Here is a 19,882-nt window from a genome sequence, read left to right as displayed (position 1 = left end):
TGATACTGTGTGCGTGTGTACGTGTGAAAAGAGAGAGAGAGAGAGAGAGAGAGAGAGAGAGAGAGAGAGAAAGAGAAAGATCTATGAATAGCACAGTGCTTTGGCCCGCATTGGTCGTGCCCCTTCCGTTCCGAGTCGCTACTTTTTTTCATCTTTTCCATCGAAATCATCAAGGAAAAACTGCCATCCTTCTATTTTCCTATTTTTCTTTCTCTTTTCTTTATTTTCCTTTCTTTCTTTTTTTTCCTTTTTGTTTACATATTCCCTTGTTTGGAGATTATTTCTACTCTACTTCCATCTTCCTTATGAGGAGAAGATAATAAAATGAAATAAAAAAGAGAAGGGAAATCTTTTCTCCTCGTTTTTTGAAAATGTATTCATAAAAAATATCTCTACTATCCCTTCTCTAAATCTTCAAATAGATTTAAGTGACAGGAAGGAAGAAAGAAAAAAATAAAAGGATTCCTTTCAATCGTTTTCACGTTTTTCTGACTCTTCTAACGTGCGATATGAAATATATGTAAATTTGTAAGAGCTAAAAATACATGACGATTTAACGTATTTCGTTTTATTCGAAATGAGAGAAACGGCGAAGTATCTAAGGGAAGCAGCTAAGCTTTTGCGAGGGGACACCGGCTCGAAAATAGAGAGAATAGATGGTGAGGGTAACGTAAGTCCTCGGAACTGTGTCTCTCTCTTGTTTTTCATACGCGCGCGCCCGCGCGCACGCCTGTATGTCGCATATACGTATGTACGAAACGTACACTTTCGATAGAATTCGCATAGGCGCGGTTTTAAACTCGTTTCGCGCGCAGAGAAAGTAACTTGTGCGGGCGGAAAACTTTCGTTACGGATTGTAATAACGAAATCGAAAAGTACAACGAAGGTGGACTCGAAATTTCCGACTTCGATCTGTGAATTTAGGTCAAACGTTCGTTACTCTCGATACTCATCGTTATTATCGATAATTATGAAAACCGATAATGAGATGCAATTAACCGGTAATTATTCATCCTTATCAACACCCAACCATACCGTTTGAACAATTTTCATTATTTCGCTGTCTTGCAAACACAACAACTGCAATTTTTATTTGATGCAAAAAACATCGAACTCATGGGATTTGATGAAGTTAAAACGAGTTTCGCCTCGGGTCACGCGATGGATATATATTCTATATTAGATCTCGTTATAACGGAATTCATGGGATCGTGTAGAAACGAATTTCTTGTTTTATATTATTTTTCTTCTACAATGAATAAAAAGAAATAAATTTGAGAATACATTCACGTATACATTCGCGTTTAAAAATTCTTATTTTTTTTTTTTTTTCTGTTTGTTTAAAGAACGTTATATTACATTTTGTCGTCTAAAAAGTCATCGAAGATGTATTGTTTTTCAATGAGATTTGAAATGAAAATAATGAAATTACGGTCGTAATTTATAAACGTTATCAAAATTACTATCGTATACATACGATTATTATAATCGACGAATAACGTCGTGAAGTTGTAATGAAACAAATTATTAAATCATATGTTACAATTTCACAATACAAATAACGCAAACTGAAGAAAATTGAATGAGTTCAACGTTTCTAGGAATAAACAGAGAAAAAAAGCTATGGAAACTCCCACATGTAATTCAAAGATGCGTGCATGGAAAAGGTAGACTCGATTAACTCGTTGCGTCATCGACTCGAAACTCGACCCTCCGTCCATTCTTCTTCGAACAATTTAACTTAAGTCGCTTAATTTTCTAATCGTATCGTTGTTACAATACGAATAACAACGTGTGTACATTGGATGGATCAAAAATCACGAAATCGAATTCGAAACTAGTAAGGTAATGTTTCGTGTTAATCGAGTTTGCATTAATTAATTAGTAAAATTAAATTCGTATTGTTCTCTTGGCGAGAGAAAAATGAAAAGTGAAGAAAAAGAGAGAAAAAAAGAAAAAGAGAAAAAAAAATGTGTTTCGAAACGATTTACAAGGACTCACCGTTCTTGTAAGGACGATTTTGCATGATCGATAGGTTCGAGAAAATTTTGCTTTTCCTGGGAGAGGGTCCTCCGCGTGAGAGACACCGTCACTAACTAAAAGCCTAAACTACACTGGCAGCAAGCACCGAGAGAGTTATATGTAACCGAGCACGACGATCGTTCTCGCTCGGTTTCATCCTCGTCTCTTCGCCTCTATTTAGCCTTCTCTCATCTTTTCCAACCACGATCACCTCTCTTTCTATTTCCCTTTCGTTCGTAAAGCTCGACACCTACGCATTCTCAAGCACGCACGTGTGTACACATATCTACGTATATATACATACGTGTATATACAGATCGTTATGTCTACGAACACGTAATATCTCGAACGTGTGGTCGACGTGTCGTAGAAAACGTCGCTTTGTACATGTGTGTGTGTGTGTGTGCGTGTGTGCGCGCCTGTCCCTCTCTCTCTCTCTCTCTCTCTGGCTGTCTATCTGTATCTTTCTTTCTCTCATTCTCTACCTACGTGTTCGTAACATATCCTATCGTGAAATTACCTAGAGCCAAGTCTGCGACGTACGTTGAATAGACTCAAACCTCCTTTTCTCCTGTGATCCGACAAATTCCCTTTTTCTCTCCACTTGAGTGGAATTTTGCTTTTCCGATCTGCATTGTTTTTTCTCAAATCTACTTTTCCTTTTTCTTTTTTTTTTTTTCTAAACGATGAAATTCATTCTAATTCATATTGATAAATATTAAAAATATTCCAATTATTCTATCCCACTAATATTTGTATAAACTGTGCCAATCAATTGAATTTGAAGAGAAAGAAAGGATATAAAAGATAAAACTACAATGCAATTGTTTTTTAGAAAATAAAAAAAGTTTGGTATTTCCTCGTCCATTAGGGAAAAATAAGATTGGAAGGAGTATAATTTCTAACAATAGTATCGAGTGGGACGAGGTATGGTACTAGAGGAAAGAGGAAAAAAAAGTTAAGAAAGTAAAAGAGGAGGAGGAGGAGGAGGAGGAAAGAGGAGATGGCAGGTGGTGGGTAAGAAAGGGAAGAAGACAGAGTAGAGAGGCACTACTATCGGGAGCGCCTAGGGGTTACGAGTCACCAGCACGAGTAGCCGGCGAAGGAGAGTCGCGAATCGTGAGGGTGGCTTTCCGCGTCCCTATCGATCGACGCCTGTGCAGTGAGCAACCCCTCGGTGCCGAGCGTCGACCGTGTAAAGCCCAGGGAGACAATCTCCTCTGGTTCGCGCGTCCTGCTGCGTTCTACGTCTCCTTCTACCTAGTTCGAGTTAGCAACATCCTCTACTTCTTTCTCTACGTCTTTCGATTTGGATTAGTCCTTTTTCTCGTGTGTTCTCACGATTTATTTTTCTTTCTTTCTATCTTCCTCCCCTCTCTTTCTTTGTACTTACCTCTTGGCGAGGAAAAAAAAAAAAAACTAGAAAGTAGAATTTTCTCATACTTCGATCTCCTTTCCAAAGGAAAGTAAAAGAAGAAGAAGAAGAAAATTGCCCAGTGAAATGTATATCCGAGGTGAATATTCGTGCGTGTATATGTATACAGTGTATTTGAATGGTGGTTAGAGTGTGTCTTTCACAATATATTTCGTTTTCTTCGCTCGTAGGTATGTATTATAAGTGATTTTGTTGTTGTTGTTGTTGTTGTTGTTGTTGTTGCGATTGCGAAATTAGAGATAAGAGCTTTTACGCTCTTCGATTCGGATACTGTCCGAATTTGAAACGTTGGTACAACCGGTTAGTCGACAGTGAAACAAAAGTATAACAGATGTTTAGTGAATCAAAATCCACTTTGCACGTTCGATTTAATTGTTTACATTTAGAACACATCGAGCGTGGACGAGTAAATTGTTATCAACCAAGGGCCGAATCGCGAAGCGATTAACCGTACTCGTGGTTACTTTATCGGTACGCTTGTTAGATTTATATAATAGTTTATATGGGAGTATACTGTATACGTGTAACGAAGAAAAGTGGGAGGAGAATGGTGGTGGAAATAACGAGCTAATCGATTTCGGCGAAATGCTATTTTACTAGATTTGATGTAACCTCAACTTTAAGCTGTTAATAAATCTACATCCGTTGAATATATTTATTCGATATTATAGAACTTGTAGAAAGTTCAAAGACAGCAAAGTTATTGTCTTGACTCGCTTATGGCTCTCTATTAGATCGGATAATGAAATTATATTCTAGAAATAGCCGCTTCAGACGATGCCCGACTACTTATATTAGAGGTCGTTTCTCTTTAGAACCATCGAACCTAAGACTCTCGAATAACGACTGTCAGACGTCTTTGACCATTTCCACTTTGCCGCTTGAACGCGAGAACCATTCACGATTTTACTACACGGTGTATACGAAATTGTCGAGTCATAGGTACGATCGAACAGTACAATAAAATAACCACTGGGACGACTTCGCCGTATGACAAAATAACCTCCAGTTGCTATTTCCCCTCCCATTCTTTATATTCTCGATATACAAAGCTATTCTTCCGTACCATCGGCTGAATCATTCATGCACCAATGACCATGAAAACTAGACTCTTGGTTCGTCGATCCGGATCGAAGTATCGATTCGAAGAAAAGTTCGTGAACCTTGAAACCCCTCTTCGAAATTTAACGACTTGGTGAAAAGAAGATCAGAAATGAAAATGTTGATTACATCAAAATATAGACACCGGCCCCTGTTTCTTCTAAATCAAATCCTTCAAAAATCGAAAGTTTTAATCTAGAGAGAGAGAGAGAGAGAGAGAGAGAGGGGGGGGGGGGGCTTTTAGCTATTTTTTTGTAAAATATATGATCTGAATGAATTGTAATATTTGATTTTATTGAAAACGATAAAACTTACAATATTTTCCTATAGAAACTCACTGTCTTTTTCCAAGCGAGATTTATGAAATTGTCAAGTGATTAATCGATTCCTCTTTTTCACGAGCAGATTTCACGTTTTCTTTGCTCGCCAACGATTTCGATACTTTCTCTCCTGTCTCCGCACGCGAGTCGTCAATTTCTTGATAGTAGCAATTCTATCGGTTTTACTCTTCTTTCTATTTCTTTTTTTTGCTTCGACAACCAGTTGGTATGATTAGATCACGGAATCGATGCGATTAGATAATGTTTCACTCGTAGTTAAGACGCGAAATTGGACGCGAAGGTGTTACGGCTTTATTGATAACAAGCTAAATACATTTTCTTTTTCTATTGAGATTATCGGATACAAGGAATTCTTTTTCCTTTATTTCATTGAAATACGATAAGAATGCAGGTGTGAACAATCTGACACAAGTGCCAGGTATGAAGAATTGAGTTTGTAAGGTGTTTATCAACATTTCCTGATAGTAATCCTTCAAAAATTGCTAATTTAATTTTTTTTCACTTTATTTCTTTTCTTTTTTTTTTTTTTTACCTTAGATCAAATGCTATTCGTATAATTTTTTTTCGAATAAAACTAAACGATGTACGATCCATTGTAATGGATTCGAGTTTGTCGAATAGGGTACATTAAGTTGTTAAAATATGGATGAATTCTGCAAGGCATAACAAAGGCTTAAACAAGTCGCATTATGCGTTTGTCTCGATTAGCTCCGTCTGTAATTTCCCTGTGTACTTAATTTAATTCTACTCGTTTAAACGTTTCGCACGAATCCACCAACAAAAACGAATCAAATTCGCAAAGTTTCTTCTATTCAAAAAAAAAAAAAAGAAAATTCAAAGAAAAAGAAAAAAAAAAGAAAAGAGAGAAAGAAAAGAAATACTATAAATTCTAGCACAAAACAATATATATTTCTTTTTTCCTTCCAAATATATTTTTATTTCGTCGAAATATTGAGGAAAATGAGAAAAAGGGACTAATAAACTATTGATAATTCGATTATCTTGTTCTTCAAGAAGATTCAAATTCATTTTGACGTTTATGTATGTGATAAAAAATGAAAAGAAAAGTAAAAGAATTGGGATGTCACGAAAACAGCAGATTGTTGTAGCTTGATAGTACATGACTTGCTGTTTTGCGGTTAGATAATATTTCTCTTGTCTCTCGTTGATGTGCAAAGAGGACTGTGGGGAAGAGAGAAGAAATCTATGAAACGGAAGAATAGAAAAGAAAGAGAGAGAGAGAGAGAGAGAGAGAAAGAACGTGCGCGCGCGCGCGCGCGCGAGGAGGAAACGACGAGACCTTTTCTTGCATGCGGTGCATTTCAGTTGCCGCGTTGCGTTCTACTGTCGCGTTGAAAACTGTTCTTCGTTTTTCATCATCGATCTTTCTATAACTTTTTCTTAATCAATCAATCGATCTTTTTTATCGAGCACGTGAAAGTGTCTTCTTAATGATTATTGTGCATCACTATAAATGATAGTAATGATAAAAAGTAAAGTAGTATTTCGATCGAACGATTCCGATAAAATAAATAAAAAACGAACGTTATCACGACGAGTCAATGAGAAAAATTATATGCCACCTAACAGATATATTAGGTGGCACTATCATTTTCTTGTTTTTACGATAAATATGCCAAATTTTTCATGCATCTCGAGTACACGTAGAAATGATTAAGAACGACTGAGCGTTCTATCATAAAATAGAATATTAGCTTTTAAACAATAATTGTCATATTCATTGTAAACGTTCGTCATGTTCGAGGTGCCACGCAGGAAATCTCCTATTTTGTAAACTTTTGCGAAGTAGAAAAGTATTTCGAAAAGAGAAAGAAATTGTTCGTGTTCTCATTCTTTTCATTCCTTTTCTTTGGTTTCAGAGAAAAAAAAATATAGAAGAAACTGATGACAATAGAAACGAATGCAAAAAATCGAAAGTACCTTTCTCAAAGGAAAAAATAAAGAAGTAAACGTTTCGTTGCTTCGATTAGATTCGGTGAGGATACACGCGATAAATTAACACGGCGAAGATAAGTGGAACGATCGAGACGTGAGTGGAGGAGCAAGGTCACGGATAAACGAGGAGCTCGCAAAGTGTGTTACTCGAGTGGGAAAGAGCTTGTTTTCTTCGCGTCGATGGACGTTAGCGAGGTTCTTTATTACGAAGACTGTTCACCGTCGGTGTCGCGTTATTAAAATAGACGACGTAATCGAGTGAATCTTAAAAGGACAGTTCATTCGGCTCGACTTGGCCCAGAAACGATGGTCATCGTGGCAAAAGCGTTCAACTTGATAAGACCCTGCATGATTCACGAGCGAAATTCGAACGGTTGAGGGGGAAAGGATAAGAGAAAGGAAGGTGAAATAGGAGGGTGGAATAAAGAAAAAGTAAAGAAAAAAGAGGAAAAGAAAAAGGAAAATAAAGGATGTCGGAAAGCGAGACGAAACCAGCCTCACCGGTGCCAAACGTTTGCACGCAAGGTTGCAACAGTCTTATCACCGTACAATGTCCAACGCTTCAAGTGACATCGCGCATGTTGCGTTCGCCAAGTCACGAAAGTGTCACCACCGATATTTCCCTCTTCAGTGTATCCTCGATAGCGAGCGAATTACGAGGTGCCAACAGGTTGGTCACCTTCAAGTCGTACAGCGATGTGCAGCTAGCTGGACGGGGACCCTCGCCGAAACCCGATCGGCAAATTCAGGGTAACAGGTGGGTGAACATCCATTGACCCATTCATGAGATCTGTCATGTGCAGAGCAGAATAAAAATAATGGGCTTGCTCTACTCATCAATATGCTTTATTCGAAATGTGTCATCATTAGCGATACTTTTTCAATTACTACTTTGGATGAATTTGTATTTGTCAATATGACGTACGCGTTGAATGACAGGCAACCCTAACTCATATTCGCATACAGGAAGGGTCCATGTAATTGGAATTATTAAATATTAAATTTAATGAAAAAGTCTGAAACGTACGTTATATTAACGATAGCCTATCATTTTGTCATATCCCACGTAGCTAAGAATCTATTTTATCTGACGTTCAGGCCAGCCGATATTCCGGAAATTCTCTGGTTCGAGGAAGAGAACGATCTGATCCGTAGTTGCGGTGTTCTCTCCTCGGCACTGGGTCTTCGTAAAAGCTTCAGTACGAGCGATGTCTCGCAATTACCAAGCCCAGACGCATCTGTACCAGCTGGACTTCGTTCGGCCGTCTCAGCTTTGGCGCTCGATACCCAAAGAAACAATCTACTTTTGGAACACGCGAGGCTCGATCATGCCTCGAGATCCTGTAGCACGTGGGTCGCTGTTGGTGAACCCGTAGCGAGTACCTCTCAACTTCCGAGTCCTCACGGTGGTGCAGCGCAAGAACAGCCGCAACAATCATCGAGCTCTCACTCGTCTGCACCTCAGCCACCACCAGCTCCACCACCACCACCGATACCCTTTACCGGTGCCGATCTCATTAGGTCTGTCAATAAGAAGGTTCGACAGAATTATATACGCCGAAGGTAGGTTATAACTATATACAATTGAGGTTATGTTCGGTCCTCTTTTAATCTTACTCGAAAATTGAAATCATTCGTTTTAACGAAGAAAATTTGTGAGATCGTTCAAGGTTAGAAGAGATCAAGCCTCAAGATATTTTCTAGATAAACGAAACTTACAAAAGGAAAAAGAAAAGTAAAAACGTGTTTTAGGATTTAAGAGAAAACTATTTAAGAGAAAACTATTTAAGAGAAAAATATTTTCTATAGAACATTGAAAGGAATTTTATGAAGAAACTAACAGACGAATCTAGGACGCCTGAAGAGTATCCAGAGTAACCTAAAATTAGATGTTTACACACACATAAAAGGAATGTATCCTTGAAACATTAATACGATTCATGCTCCTCCTCAGGTTGCTGACGACTTATCGAGCTCTCGAGCGACTATCTCAAAGTGAATTCAACTTGGATCAATTGGAGGCAGCGGCAAGTGCGGCACAAAATACACCAGGTACGACATTGCTCGTACCAGGTACTACTTCAGGACTTTCTGGTACATCGATAATCGGTCGAAAGGAACGGAATCACGCCTTGACCGTCAGAGACGTCGAAAGGGAACGTGGTAATCAATTATCCAAGTACGAGAGGAACATGATGATCTTCAACTGGCTTCACACCCTCGATGATACAGCGATCGTCGACAGTGTCGAATAATCCTAAACGATTGATGATAATCGGCTTATCAAAAGCACCTATGGCGCTTACCGATCACGGACTAATCGGCATTGACGGATTATTTCTATCTTCTTCTTCTTCTCTTTTTGTTTCTTTTTAATATTCGTTGTTCCGTTTCTTCTTTCTTTAACTTTTAAATCTCGATTTAAGGTACACACACACACACACACACACACACACACACACACACATATACATAAATAAAATCGAGATGTAATTTCGTAAAAGATCTTTTCGGAAGATCTTTCCATAAAGGAATAAAAGTTGTTACAGTGCAAAGATATGGAAAAACAAAAAAAAAGAAAAAAGAAAGAAACTGATTGAGAGACGTCCGTCCCCTCTCGTCCAAAGATATATCACATTAAATAGATAAAAGACAAAATAAAACAAAAAAAAAAAAACAAAAAAAAAAAACAAAAAATAAAAAAAAAAGACAAAAAAAGGAAATAATTCCGGCGAACATATCCGAACAATCGGTCGATCGGAACAATGTGTACGAAGATAACGATTCTCACTGATTCACCAAGTGCACGCACCTAGAGCCATAGAATGTTGAGACTAAAAATGCGACATCACGATCTATCTCATTTTTATTATACTTATACTTATCGTCGATGCAACGACAGAGTATGTGATATATTTTCCATTTTTCTTATTCGATGACAAATTTTCTCTGTTTTTTCCGTCATTGACAAGATGAAATTGAAAAATGAAAAGGAAAAAAAAAGACAAAAGATACATAATGCAACATTGATTATTGTCGTTGCATCAGTGATATAGTATAGCGAATCTAGTATAGCGAAACTCTTATCTTTTTCTTCCTTTTTTCAGTGTTATACTTTATCCAAAAAAATGAACAGAACCGTTGATAGCGTCGTTGCTCGATTGCTACTAATTATATTACAAAAATCAACTATATAAGGAAGAAGTTTTATTATTTTCTTTCTTAGAAGCGGAGATTTCGATTAATCGCGTCTCGCCAGGTGTTCAGGATAAGTATTAATTAAGTTACAAGAAATCGTAACGCTAAAATTGAAGAGAGATCGCAACGAGCTTTTAAGAACTTTCTTAACGAGCCCTCGATACGTTTACTTTGACATATCCAAAAGATTTGTCGTTTTACTAACAACAAATTTATACATTTTCTACAGTAAAAAAGGAGAAAAAAAAGAAGAAAAAAAAAAAAAAAAAAAAAAAAAAAAAAAAAGAAAAAACAAGACGAACACATTTTTGTATTCAGTTTGATACAACAAGATATTTTTCTATCTATTATGCAAATCAATATATTGACAGGTACTTTAACAGAAAACACGAAAAGCTCCCTGCGATCTGCCTTCGGTTTAATAATACGTGTTCCTATCAAAGCCTTAACAGTCAAACATAAATAGTGAAACCAAAATAAAAAGAAAATAAAAAAATAAAAAGAAGGAGAAAGAAAAAATAAATCCCTCCTCCCCCCCCCCCACCAACAAAAAAACTGTAACCTTTGGAATTTACTTTTATACTAATTCTCTCACCGTTAAAAACCGACCGATTAATAGACTTCGCTTATAATACGCAAATAATTATCAGTATTATGCGTCTCATAACACACAATAAACACCTACACGTTCTACTGAGAAGATTTATACACATAATACACACACACACACACGCACACATATATGATATGTATATGTGCGTATACCTATACATTCCTGGGGCTGTAAACGATGAATGCGTGATTGGAATAACGTACGCTTTCCTTCTTATATTATATATTTAACGTTTCTTCCAAATGTTACATTTGTGAGTCTCGCAGTACATCCTTTACCCGGTGATTTCACATCGGATGGTATGGAATCCTAATAAAATCGCAGAATCTATTATACATAGAAAAGACTTTATTTAACCTATATTAGAAAGATACAATGAAATTCAGCAACCTCTTTATTCGGATTCAGAAGCAGAGCTTGCATCCGATTCATATTCACCAACGTTGATTGTAAATTTGTACTCTTGATCGCATCCTAAATAAGCGTCGCTCATGAAATATAAAGTATATGAATGTTGTCCTGGTGCCGGTGCAACAAAGTCTAACTTTACTTTAGCTTTTTGTTGCAAAGTTAGTCTCTTGATGGAGAGTAGAGAATTGGTTTTGGGGTCACCGATGACAACCCACCAACCTTCTTCACGCTTTTGTGGGAAGAAAGGTGCCACCACTGGGCCGGTCACTTCGTCTTCTCTTTCGAGCTGAACGATAACGTTAACGGTACCGCCACTGTGCAATTTATCCTTGTCCTGAACCTCGTAGGACATTTCGATGTTGGGATAACGATTACAGAATTTAGCAACGTCCGCCATTTGCGCATCGGTCAGCTGTAAAAGTCTATTTCTATCGTCGAACTCTAGTTCTATTACGTCGAAAACGGTCTCGACGCTTTTCTCTGTGCATCGTTTGATCGTTTCCGAGGTAAAGTGCGGTAATTGTTTCAGGTAAGAATCCTTCGACCACATGGCTTGCGTTACCATCTGTGCTAATTCCATAGCTGCAACGGCTGGTGTCAACCAACCTGAAGAGCTAAGGACATCGACGCAAGCTTGTATCAATCTAATCGCTTTGCTCAAAACTAATTCCGTGTCCTTCTGTAATTCCGGACCCAATTGTATCCTAGAGAGATGAGCTTGCAAGAGTAGTTGAGCTTTCACATGAGGATCAGCCATTCTTGTCGCTTGAGGTGCATGAGGAAGTCGCGCTGCTAAACTTCTCAACAAATTCTCTTCTCGTTGTCTAACTGGAACCGTTTCGTACTCAGCATACGCAGCCGCCGATATTATCTCCAGGAGACCGCGTATCTTCGTTTTGTTGTTCAAGGATAAACTAAACAATTCTATGGTGGCATAATTGATGTAATAATATGCAGCGATCATTCCAAGATTCAACGGTAATGTATCCATTTCGTCCTCGACCGCGACACATTTGGCCTGTTCGAGATCGTTCAACGTAGTCTCGACTAATTCGGATAGGTGATCGGACAAATGCCTATGCGTGACCCCTTGCAATCCGTAATAATTTGGATTTTGGGTAAGTCTCCTGTAAAGGAATGTCCATGTTAAATAATCGACCGCGTCTTGCTTGTTTTCTATCGTCTTTGTAACAATTTCGGCGTTAAAGTGATCGTGTAATCTGTGATCCAAGTGGCTCTCCACTGGGAGCGGTTCGTTTAAGAACTTTTTGAAGAAATCCTTCTTAGAACTTTGACAAAGGAGCACGCACTTGGCATCGTCGTCCTCGAGAGGTCGATTAGCTCGTGCTACCATTTGCAATACGTCCGTTATCGGATAATCCTCGTACGCGTGAGTTTTGCCGTTGTAACATTGAGTGTCCATCACTACTACTAAATGGGAGCTAATGGATAAACTCCAGCATAGGTCTCTGGTTGCCACTGCTACTTGAATGGCATCGCTGTCGAACAATTGTTCGACTAAACGCCTATCATCCGCAGATAATCCTTCATGCAAATAAGCTATACCTTGAGACAAGGTCTCTTTCAACGTTTTATCCGTCATTCTATCCAAGAAGGGTTTTATATCAGCTTCCTCGGCATGGAAGAATCTCGATGGCGCACCCTCTGCCGCTGTGAACGTTAACAAATCGATGGCTGTTAATCTGACCTGTCGACGAGTTGGTACAAAGACGATAACGGGCTTGTGAGCGGCGTGCCTCAATATCGCGTTATACACCGGTTTGGCCATAGCAGCCAATCTGGAGGCGTTATGAGTGATGTTAATCCCTTGAACGTGTAATTCCAATGGCACGGGTCTTACCGAAGGATGGAAGTTAAAAGTTGCCGCAGCTGGTGCACCCAACCATTGCGCTGCGTCCTTAGCATCGGCCAACGACGCCGAAAGAGCCACTATTCTAGTCGGTTTATCCAACTGTGAGGAGATGTATCTCGCCCTGGAACAAACAACTTCCAATACAGGACCTTCCTCTCCGCCGATCAATTGCAATTCGTCCACAATAAATAGCTGTATATTCTGTACGTTTTTTCGTTGTTTCCATCTTCGTGAAAGCACGTCCCATTTGTCAGCAGTCGTTATCACTATCTGTCCTTTGGCAAGTAATTTCAGATCCGTTCCAGTCTCTCCAGTCAATAAAACTACTTTTCTGTTCAATTGTTGGCCAAACTTAACTAGCCAATCGGCATAAACCAGTTCGGCTAATGCCTCCTTGCTGACCATGTAGACGCATCTGCCTTCTTGATTTTGTGTCAACAAACGGAGTACCGCAAATTCGGCAATTGTAGTCTTTCCAGATCCGGTTGGTGCACCGACAAATACGTTATCGTCGGAATTGTACACCGCATTGAATACTTGCGTTTGTATCGGATTAAATTGCGGAAATTTGTTGGCATATAAATTTTCGAATTTTGCATTTCGCAATGCGGTAATTGGCAAAGGCTGAAGATCTAGCAACTCCGTCGGCGGTAGATTCTTTTCTGGTAATATAAGGTGTCTAAAGCTTACGGGTAATTGGGTCTCAGCGCCGATCCATCTGTCCGATACTACGCGTAAGAAATACTGCGGCGGTAAGGGTTCGAAAACTGGAACGAAGAATTTGATCAAGTGCTCGTCGGTCGCGTATTTCGCTTTCAAAAGGAAATATTCGTGATGTAATATGACCTCGGAATCGACGTCCTCGACGAGAATCCAAAATGCTTCGGAGGCACCGTGTACTTTCTCGTCCCATTGAAAGTCAGGCGTGATCGTTAATTCGACGCGTAAGGTGGATCGCGTGATCGGCTGAATATGCGTCGACAATTCCAATTTTGGAAACTGACGGACATATTTATGAATGGTTTTGCCCAATTTCGGTGAACGTATCATTTCACCGGTTTCATTCGGCCCGAGATCATACAGTCTTTCCCACGGCATGTTTTTCTTCTCTATTTTCTTGACTATTTCCTCGGGCATCTTTCGGAATTGTCTTAAAAGTGACATGGATTGCCACATTCTACGGTCTATCATCTTGCACAAGGATAAACATTTATCCGCTAATTGGGCCCATCCGCGAAACAATACAATTTCGAATATAGCTCGCATTAATCGCGTTGCCGATTGCGTAACTAACATCATGTCGGACATCAGGGCAAATCCCTCTAATTTTAATTGTGAGATGTATGCCTGCAACAATACGTTCACCTTAGCACTAGGCTCTTCGATGCTTTCCTTGACCGGTATAGGTACCCTCTCCATTAATTTTTGCAATTCCAATTTCTCTTCCTCTCTGACGTTGATATTTTTGAATTCGCTGGACAAAGAGAACACTCGGAATAATTCGATCTCGCTTAACGTACGCTTAAGAAGTTGATTGTACGTCGACATTGTTTCGTGCGTGCAATAATAATGCGATGCTATTCTACCTAATTCGGTTGCTTGGAAATTTCCCGATTTACGATCGTACTTAATCAAACCACTTCGGTCTAACGCAACCGCGGCAGAATGGATCAAGTCAGCTCTATGTAATTCCAATAAAGGATCTTCTCTCAATTTGTCATGACTTATTCCATAGAGATTGGGACAACGCGGCATTCTTACGTACAAATACGTGTAACCGAGCCAGGTTACGGCATCTCTAATATTTTGAATGGTCCCTAATACTATCTCTGCGTTTAACATATCCGGTAGCTTGCTGATCAATTGCGATTCGATCGGTAATTGTTGATTTAGGAGAGACAAATAGTATTGTAGCTCGCTATGATTGGTAATTAAAATACCTTCGCCTTTGGTGTCATACTGTGGACGACCGGCTCGACCTAACATCTGTAGAACGTCCAAGGCACCTAATTCTACCCACCTGCCTTTTTCTGGATTATACACTTGTGTGCCCTTGATAATGACCGTATGAGCTGGTAGATTAACACCCCAAGCCAATGTGGCGGTTGAAACGAGGACTTGTATGTGCCTGTCGGCAAAAAGATCTTCGACCAATGTACGATCTACTCTGGTCATACCGGCATGATGGATGGCAAATCCGTATGGCAATAAATCCTTAAGCTCTTGATTCTTTACTTGCTCCGCTTCGCTCCTTAATACCTCCATAGAAGCGGAACCTTCTCGAAGAAATTGGCCTAAGGTATCTTTTTCTAAACACATGTCTCTGATCGCACGTGCAGTTTTACCGGTCTCCTTGCGAGAATGCACGAAGATCAATACCTGATTTCTACCGGCGTGTTCCATTGTCTTCTCATAAACTATTTCATTCATAACTTGAAATCTTTTCAATGCTTTTTTCTCGGTCACGCCAATATATTGCTGTTCCAAGGCAACCGGCCTGAAACTATTGTCAAAATAGAAAAGGCCTGTTTCCATTTTTATACGGAGGAACGTGGCAACGTCTTGATAATTCGGCAATGTAGCCGAAAGACCTACAAGCCGAACGTCTTCCTGCGTCGTTTCAATGTTCCTGATCGTTCTTGCCACCAATGCTTCCAATACCGGTCCTCTTTCGTCATGCAACAAATGAATTTCATCGATAATAATTAATCTTACTAACGAGGTGAACGTCTTTTCGCCACCTTTACGCGTTATAATATCCCATTTTTCCGGTGTGCAAACGATTACTTGAGTCGCAGCTATTTGTTCTCTGGTTAACTGATGATCTCCGGTCAATTCCGAAACTGTTAGATTATAAGTCGACAATCGTTTTCCAAAATTACCAACCATTTCTTGTACAAGAGAACGCATTGGTGCTACATAAATAATTTTGAACTCGTCCGCGTTTATTGTGCCGTCTGCATTAATGTGTTTACCGATTTCACGCATCATACAGAGAAGAGCAACGTTTGTTTTTCCAGCCCCGGTAGGGGCACACAGTAATAAATTTTCATCGCTTTCCAATGCAGTCTGATATAAACGACTTTGAATTCTGTTTAATGTCTTAAAACCCTCAAAGGCAGGTTGAACGTATTTTGGTAAATCTTCGATCGGTAGAAGTTTCTCGTTCTCGCCGAATGGTTTGGGTTTCAAAGCAGGCACATGAACTTCTTCGTATCTAGAAAGATATCAAATAAATGTAAATTATAAATATAAATGCCTATATACGGTATAAATCTTACGAGTTTAAATAATATAAAAAGGGGGGCGGGGGCACAGGAACTGTTTTAAAAGTTAAGAAATTAGGTCCTTAGGCTTGACATTTTCTTTATTTAATCAGTAATGTATATATAATTGTGTAAACAGAAAGCTATTATAATACCATTTCGTTTTAACTCCATTTCAAACATTGTTTAAGACTACACTTACGTAGTAGGGTTATTCTTCTGCAACTTTTTTGAATCGTTCCTTCGGAAAATAACAGCAATTCCATCCGTTCATTTAAATTTTCGATATCGACCGTTTCGGATCACGGGGTACGGTAAACTTTGCTCTCGAGATAATTCCACGAATAGATCGAGTAGGGTAGGTAGGGGGAAAATTGGCCAAATGCGAAACCAAATAATTTGGAAACATGTTATCTAACCAAACAATGTACGATCCATCTTGTTGAAACTATACAATGTTTTAAGATCAACTCTAATTTGTCTTAATGGTCTAATTGTCTAATTCCAAGAATTTATTTCTCTCTCTGTGTGTGTGTATATATATGTATATATATATATATATATATCGATCTGATGAGCCCTGATAACAGCATGAGCTGTGCTGTTTTCGAACAAGGACCAACTCAGCGCTATCAAAAAAATCGAAACCCATAACTTCTGGGAACTAAGTTGTGTCGGGTCACCGTTCTGACATTAAATAACCTTTCTCAAATTTCACAACGTTAGCTAATAAAAGTCAGCCATATAAAACGTTGGAAAATCGTTGGAAATTCCTGTGCCCCTTCCTGTACATACCCTTTTCTTTGTTTCCTAAAACTTCCATCAGGTAATTGACAACGCTTGTTTGCCATAAAATGACTTCCTTGTGCAAATATTAAATCCTCCAAGTCTATTAAATTTCTAGTCCCTTGTACTTGACCTCCTGGACCACCGGTGTCTTCATTTTCTTCTCTTCTCTTACGCTGCGCTCTGGCTTCCATTGTTTCGTCCGCATCATCATCCCCTTTTCCTGTATCTAATTGTTTTAAAATTTTTGCGAGTATCGGATCATCATTCATCTTATTACGTATCTTTTGTCTCTCCGATTCGGACTGCGAAGCTGCCAACATTGTGCAGTAAGCAACTAAATTGAAGAAAAGACGATTAAAAGATTAACATTATTAAATAGATTATACTAGCCGAAAGTAATCATGTGTATTTGCATGTTAACTTACTTGTGTGCCTATACTTTTTTAATTGTTTTATAAAATCAAAACAGTCGTAACCCAAAAGTAAAACTAATTGATTTTCACAATCACGATCATCGCTAGCATCCTTCAAAACTGTTAAAACTTCTGCTGCTCTTGCTTGAGAAACCATTGCGTCGTCGTATATTCTACTCAATCTTCTTTGGAGCCAATACGCATCTATATCAAGCGGATGCAATGGTTTCTCCTTTTTCATCTCTTCTGCGCCACCTAACTAAAGAAAATACATATAATAATTCATTAAAGTCAATAATTAAATCGTAGGTATATTAATTTAAACTATATTATTTGTCCTCTTACATTCTCAGCGTGAATGGCTCTATCATCGTTAGCTTCCTCTCCTTCATCTCCCTCGTCGTCATTCTCCCTAACCTCTCCATATACGTCTTCATCATCTTCTTCGCTGCTCTCTTCAAATTGTACGTTAATTCCATAAGTCTCATCAATATTCTCTTCATTTGTAGTACTTTTTTCGTCGCTTCCAAAATCTGTTATTTTCTTTCCAAGATTCACCAATAACGCAAATCTTTCTTCGGCTAGGGAACCAAGTAACAATTCCGTTTCCTTCTTCTTTTCTCTTTCCTTTAATCTGTCATTTTTCAATACCGCCAAAACCTCATCCGCCAGCACCACATAGAATGTCACGTGGTTGATCACCTAAGCTTCTTGAATAAAACTGAGCAATACTTCATAAGTTTGACGTGTCTCTTTGAGTTTTGGGTCGATAAAACGATACCAACCATTTCGTCTACTCCTTCAGAAAGCAAAGTGGCACCTCTCATACGTGCAAAATCGTATTGTGCTTCGTCCCGCTTCTGACGTCTATAAAACATAAACTTTATTTATATTTGTTACATATGTTTAATTAATTAACAATTAAATTGAATTAAGATTTATCATACTTTGCTTTTCTTTCTTCAGCTTTTCCTGGTTTCGTTCGTTGAGCTCTGTCTCCCATCCGTGTGCCATCGAGCTTCCCAACAAGGGACATAACTTCTCCTGTGGCTTCATCTCTGCTACGTCTTTCTATTAGTCGAACGTCCGCTTGTAAAACTAAATTTGAATTCTAGAATAAAGACATAAGCTTTATTAAAATAATAACTTTTTTATGTTTAATAATACATTGCGAATGCATCGGTAAACATTCCCCCCCCCCCCCCTAAGTAACGTCGACCTATGAGACTATTTTAAAATGGATACTTTCGTCCACGATTACGACGAATAATATTATTTATTTGTTTATTTCCTATGATATTAGATTATATTAGACTATAAAGAAAATCAACTGATACTCACTGCTTTATACTCGTACTGCAACTGTCGCGCTGCAGCGTCCGCCATGTTCTCTTACAATGTATTGTGAGAACAGAAATTCTAATAGGTTAATCTAGAAAAAGATATAAACTGCGCTTCCGAATAGTTGATGTCCATACACTTTACGCTTATTTTCTCATTTATGGTATTAACATTGGTACAGTTGTGCATAATATAAAACAATCGTATACACAAAACTATTTGCCCTTCTTATGGTATAACGTATTGAGTTAACGAATTAGAGATATCGATTTTTTACAATCGATAGTAGATAGTCGATAGTAGATAGTCGATATCTACTATCGATATCTACTATCGATTGTAAAAAAAATCGATACCCATATCGATATCTCGAGGATCGATCTACTCGATATTTTCAATCGATTTCGATATTACAATTGATCTTAAAAGTTACTTTTCGATCATAGAGACTTTTTATTTAAAGAAAGAAAGATATATAAAGACTATGGACAATATTATAAGTGTGATACGAAAATTTTATCATTTTAAAATATATCCATAGTTCTTTTCGTTTTATTACGAATTGTGATGTTGGCCAACCTGTCACGAATAGTAATTGCCCAATCGATACGTTGGCCTTCCTACGATATACGAATTTGATTGGTTCGTTTGTTGTTGTCGTCCATATATTTTCGTTTCATTGTTCGTTTTAAATTCAACAAAATTTCAAATCAACTTGTTGTATTTGAACATTTTTGGAAGAAAACCTTGAAATTTTTTAAACTGATCGATTTTTTTTATTAATCGGTGTTATTCGTATGACGGTCCAAATTGATTTGAAAAATCGATTCGTTGACGCCTCTATTGTCAACTTCTGAAAAGGAAGGAGAAATGACCTTGTCAAGACAAGTTTACAAAGCGCAACAGAGAAAGTTCTGTGATAATGCGTATAAAGTTGTATTAGTAAACAAGATTGTTTTTTGCTCAAACGAATGATTCATTACAAATACATGGTATAATTCAAATTTCTCAGAAGAGATGAATTTTCGATCGTTCTTGCTGTTGCCGTCGACAGAGACATAATTATAATCAATTATATCTAATCATTAACATTTTCCAATTTATAATATGATTAACAAATTAT

The 19,882-nt window shown here is 38.2% G+C and overlaps 3 protein-coding genes across 13 annotated transcripts in view; 1 reads left to right on the top strand and 2 right to left on the bottom strand.

Moving 5' to 3' along the window:
- LOC124949929 (janus kinase and microtubule-interacting protein 3-like) overlaps nt 1–2,176 on the bottom strand; it is a 38,594-nt gene extending 36,418 nt beyond the window's left edge. For 4 of the 8 annotated variants that reach the window (XR_007101204.1, XR_007101207.1, XR_007101203.1 and 1 more), the window contains exon 1: nt 2,002–2,175. Coding sequence is in view for 3 of the 8 variants with exons in the window: in XM_047495823.1 (XP_047351779.1) it covers nt 2,002–2,026 (25 nt within the window). In the remaining 5 variants the exon portion in view is untranslated. Of the gene's footprint in view, nt 1–2,001 lie in introns of all 8 variants that reach the window. The other 4 variants (XR_007101206.1, XM_047495826.1, XM_047495825.1 and 1 more) reach the window with 2 other exon arrangements.
- LOC124949937 lies at nt 856–11,001 on the top strand. Of its 4 annotated transcripts, none has more exons than XM_047495851.1 (4): nt 856–1,001; nt 6,780–7,612; nt 7,954–8,418; nt 8,810–11,001. In XM_047495851.1, the coding sequence occupies exons 2-4, from the start codon at nt 7,326–7,328 to the stop codon at nt 9,108–9,110; spliced, it is 1,053 nt and encodes a 350-aa protein (XP_047351807.1). In that variant the 5' UTR covers nt 856–1,001; nt 6,780–7,325; the 3' UTR covers nt 9,111–11,001. The 4 variants fall into 4 exon arrangements, with proteins under 4 accessions (XP_047351807.1, XP_047351806.1, XP_047351803.1 ...); XM_047495850.1 differs by lacking the exon at nt 856–1,001 and adding an exon at nt 3,111–3,536; XM_047495847.1 differs by lacking the exon at nt 856–1,001 and adding an exon at nt 3,111–3,627.
- LOC124949926 (putative U5 small nuclear ribonucleoprotein 200 kDa helicase) lies at nt 10,995–19,038 on the bottom strand. Its single transcript, XM_047495815.1, is given in 9 exon segments — nt 10,995–16,167; nt 17,012–17,339; nt 17,431–17,677; nt 17,764–18,087; nt 18,089–18,126; nt 18,129–18,183; nt 18,186–18,285; nt 18,366–18,529; nt 18,760–19,038. Coding segments are annotated over 9 exon segments (6,408 nt in total). The 5' UTR covers nt 18,805–19,038; the 3' UTR covers nt 10,995–11,060.
- Between the last annotated feature and the right edge of the window lie 844 nt (nt 19,039–19,882).

The sequence above is a fragment of the Vespa velutina genome, chromosome 6 (assembly GCF_912470025.1).
Source record: "Vespa velutina chromosome 6, iVesVel2.1, whole genome shotgun sequence".
Classification (NCBI taxonomy): Eukaryota; Metazoa; Arthropoda; class Insecta; order Hymenoptera; family Vespidae; genus Vespa; species Vespa velutina.
The sequence above is the reverse complement of the archived record's forward strand: the minus strand, read 5'-3'. Positions and strand labels throughout refer to the sequence as shown.

Coding starts and splice junctions, on each gene's coding strand:
- LOC124949937 (XM_047495851.1), top strand. CDS start 7,326: ATGTCGGAAAGCGAGACGAAACCAGCCTCACCGGTGCCAAACGTTTGC. Junction 7,613..7,953: donor CGGCAAATTCAGGGTAACAG/GTGGGTGAACAT, acceptor TCTGACGTTCAG/GCCAGCCGATATTCCGGAAA. Junction 8,419..8,809: donor CAGAATTATATACGCCGAAG/GTAGGTTATAAC, acceptor GCTCCTCCTCAG/GTTGCTGACGACTTATCGAG.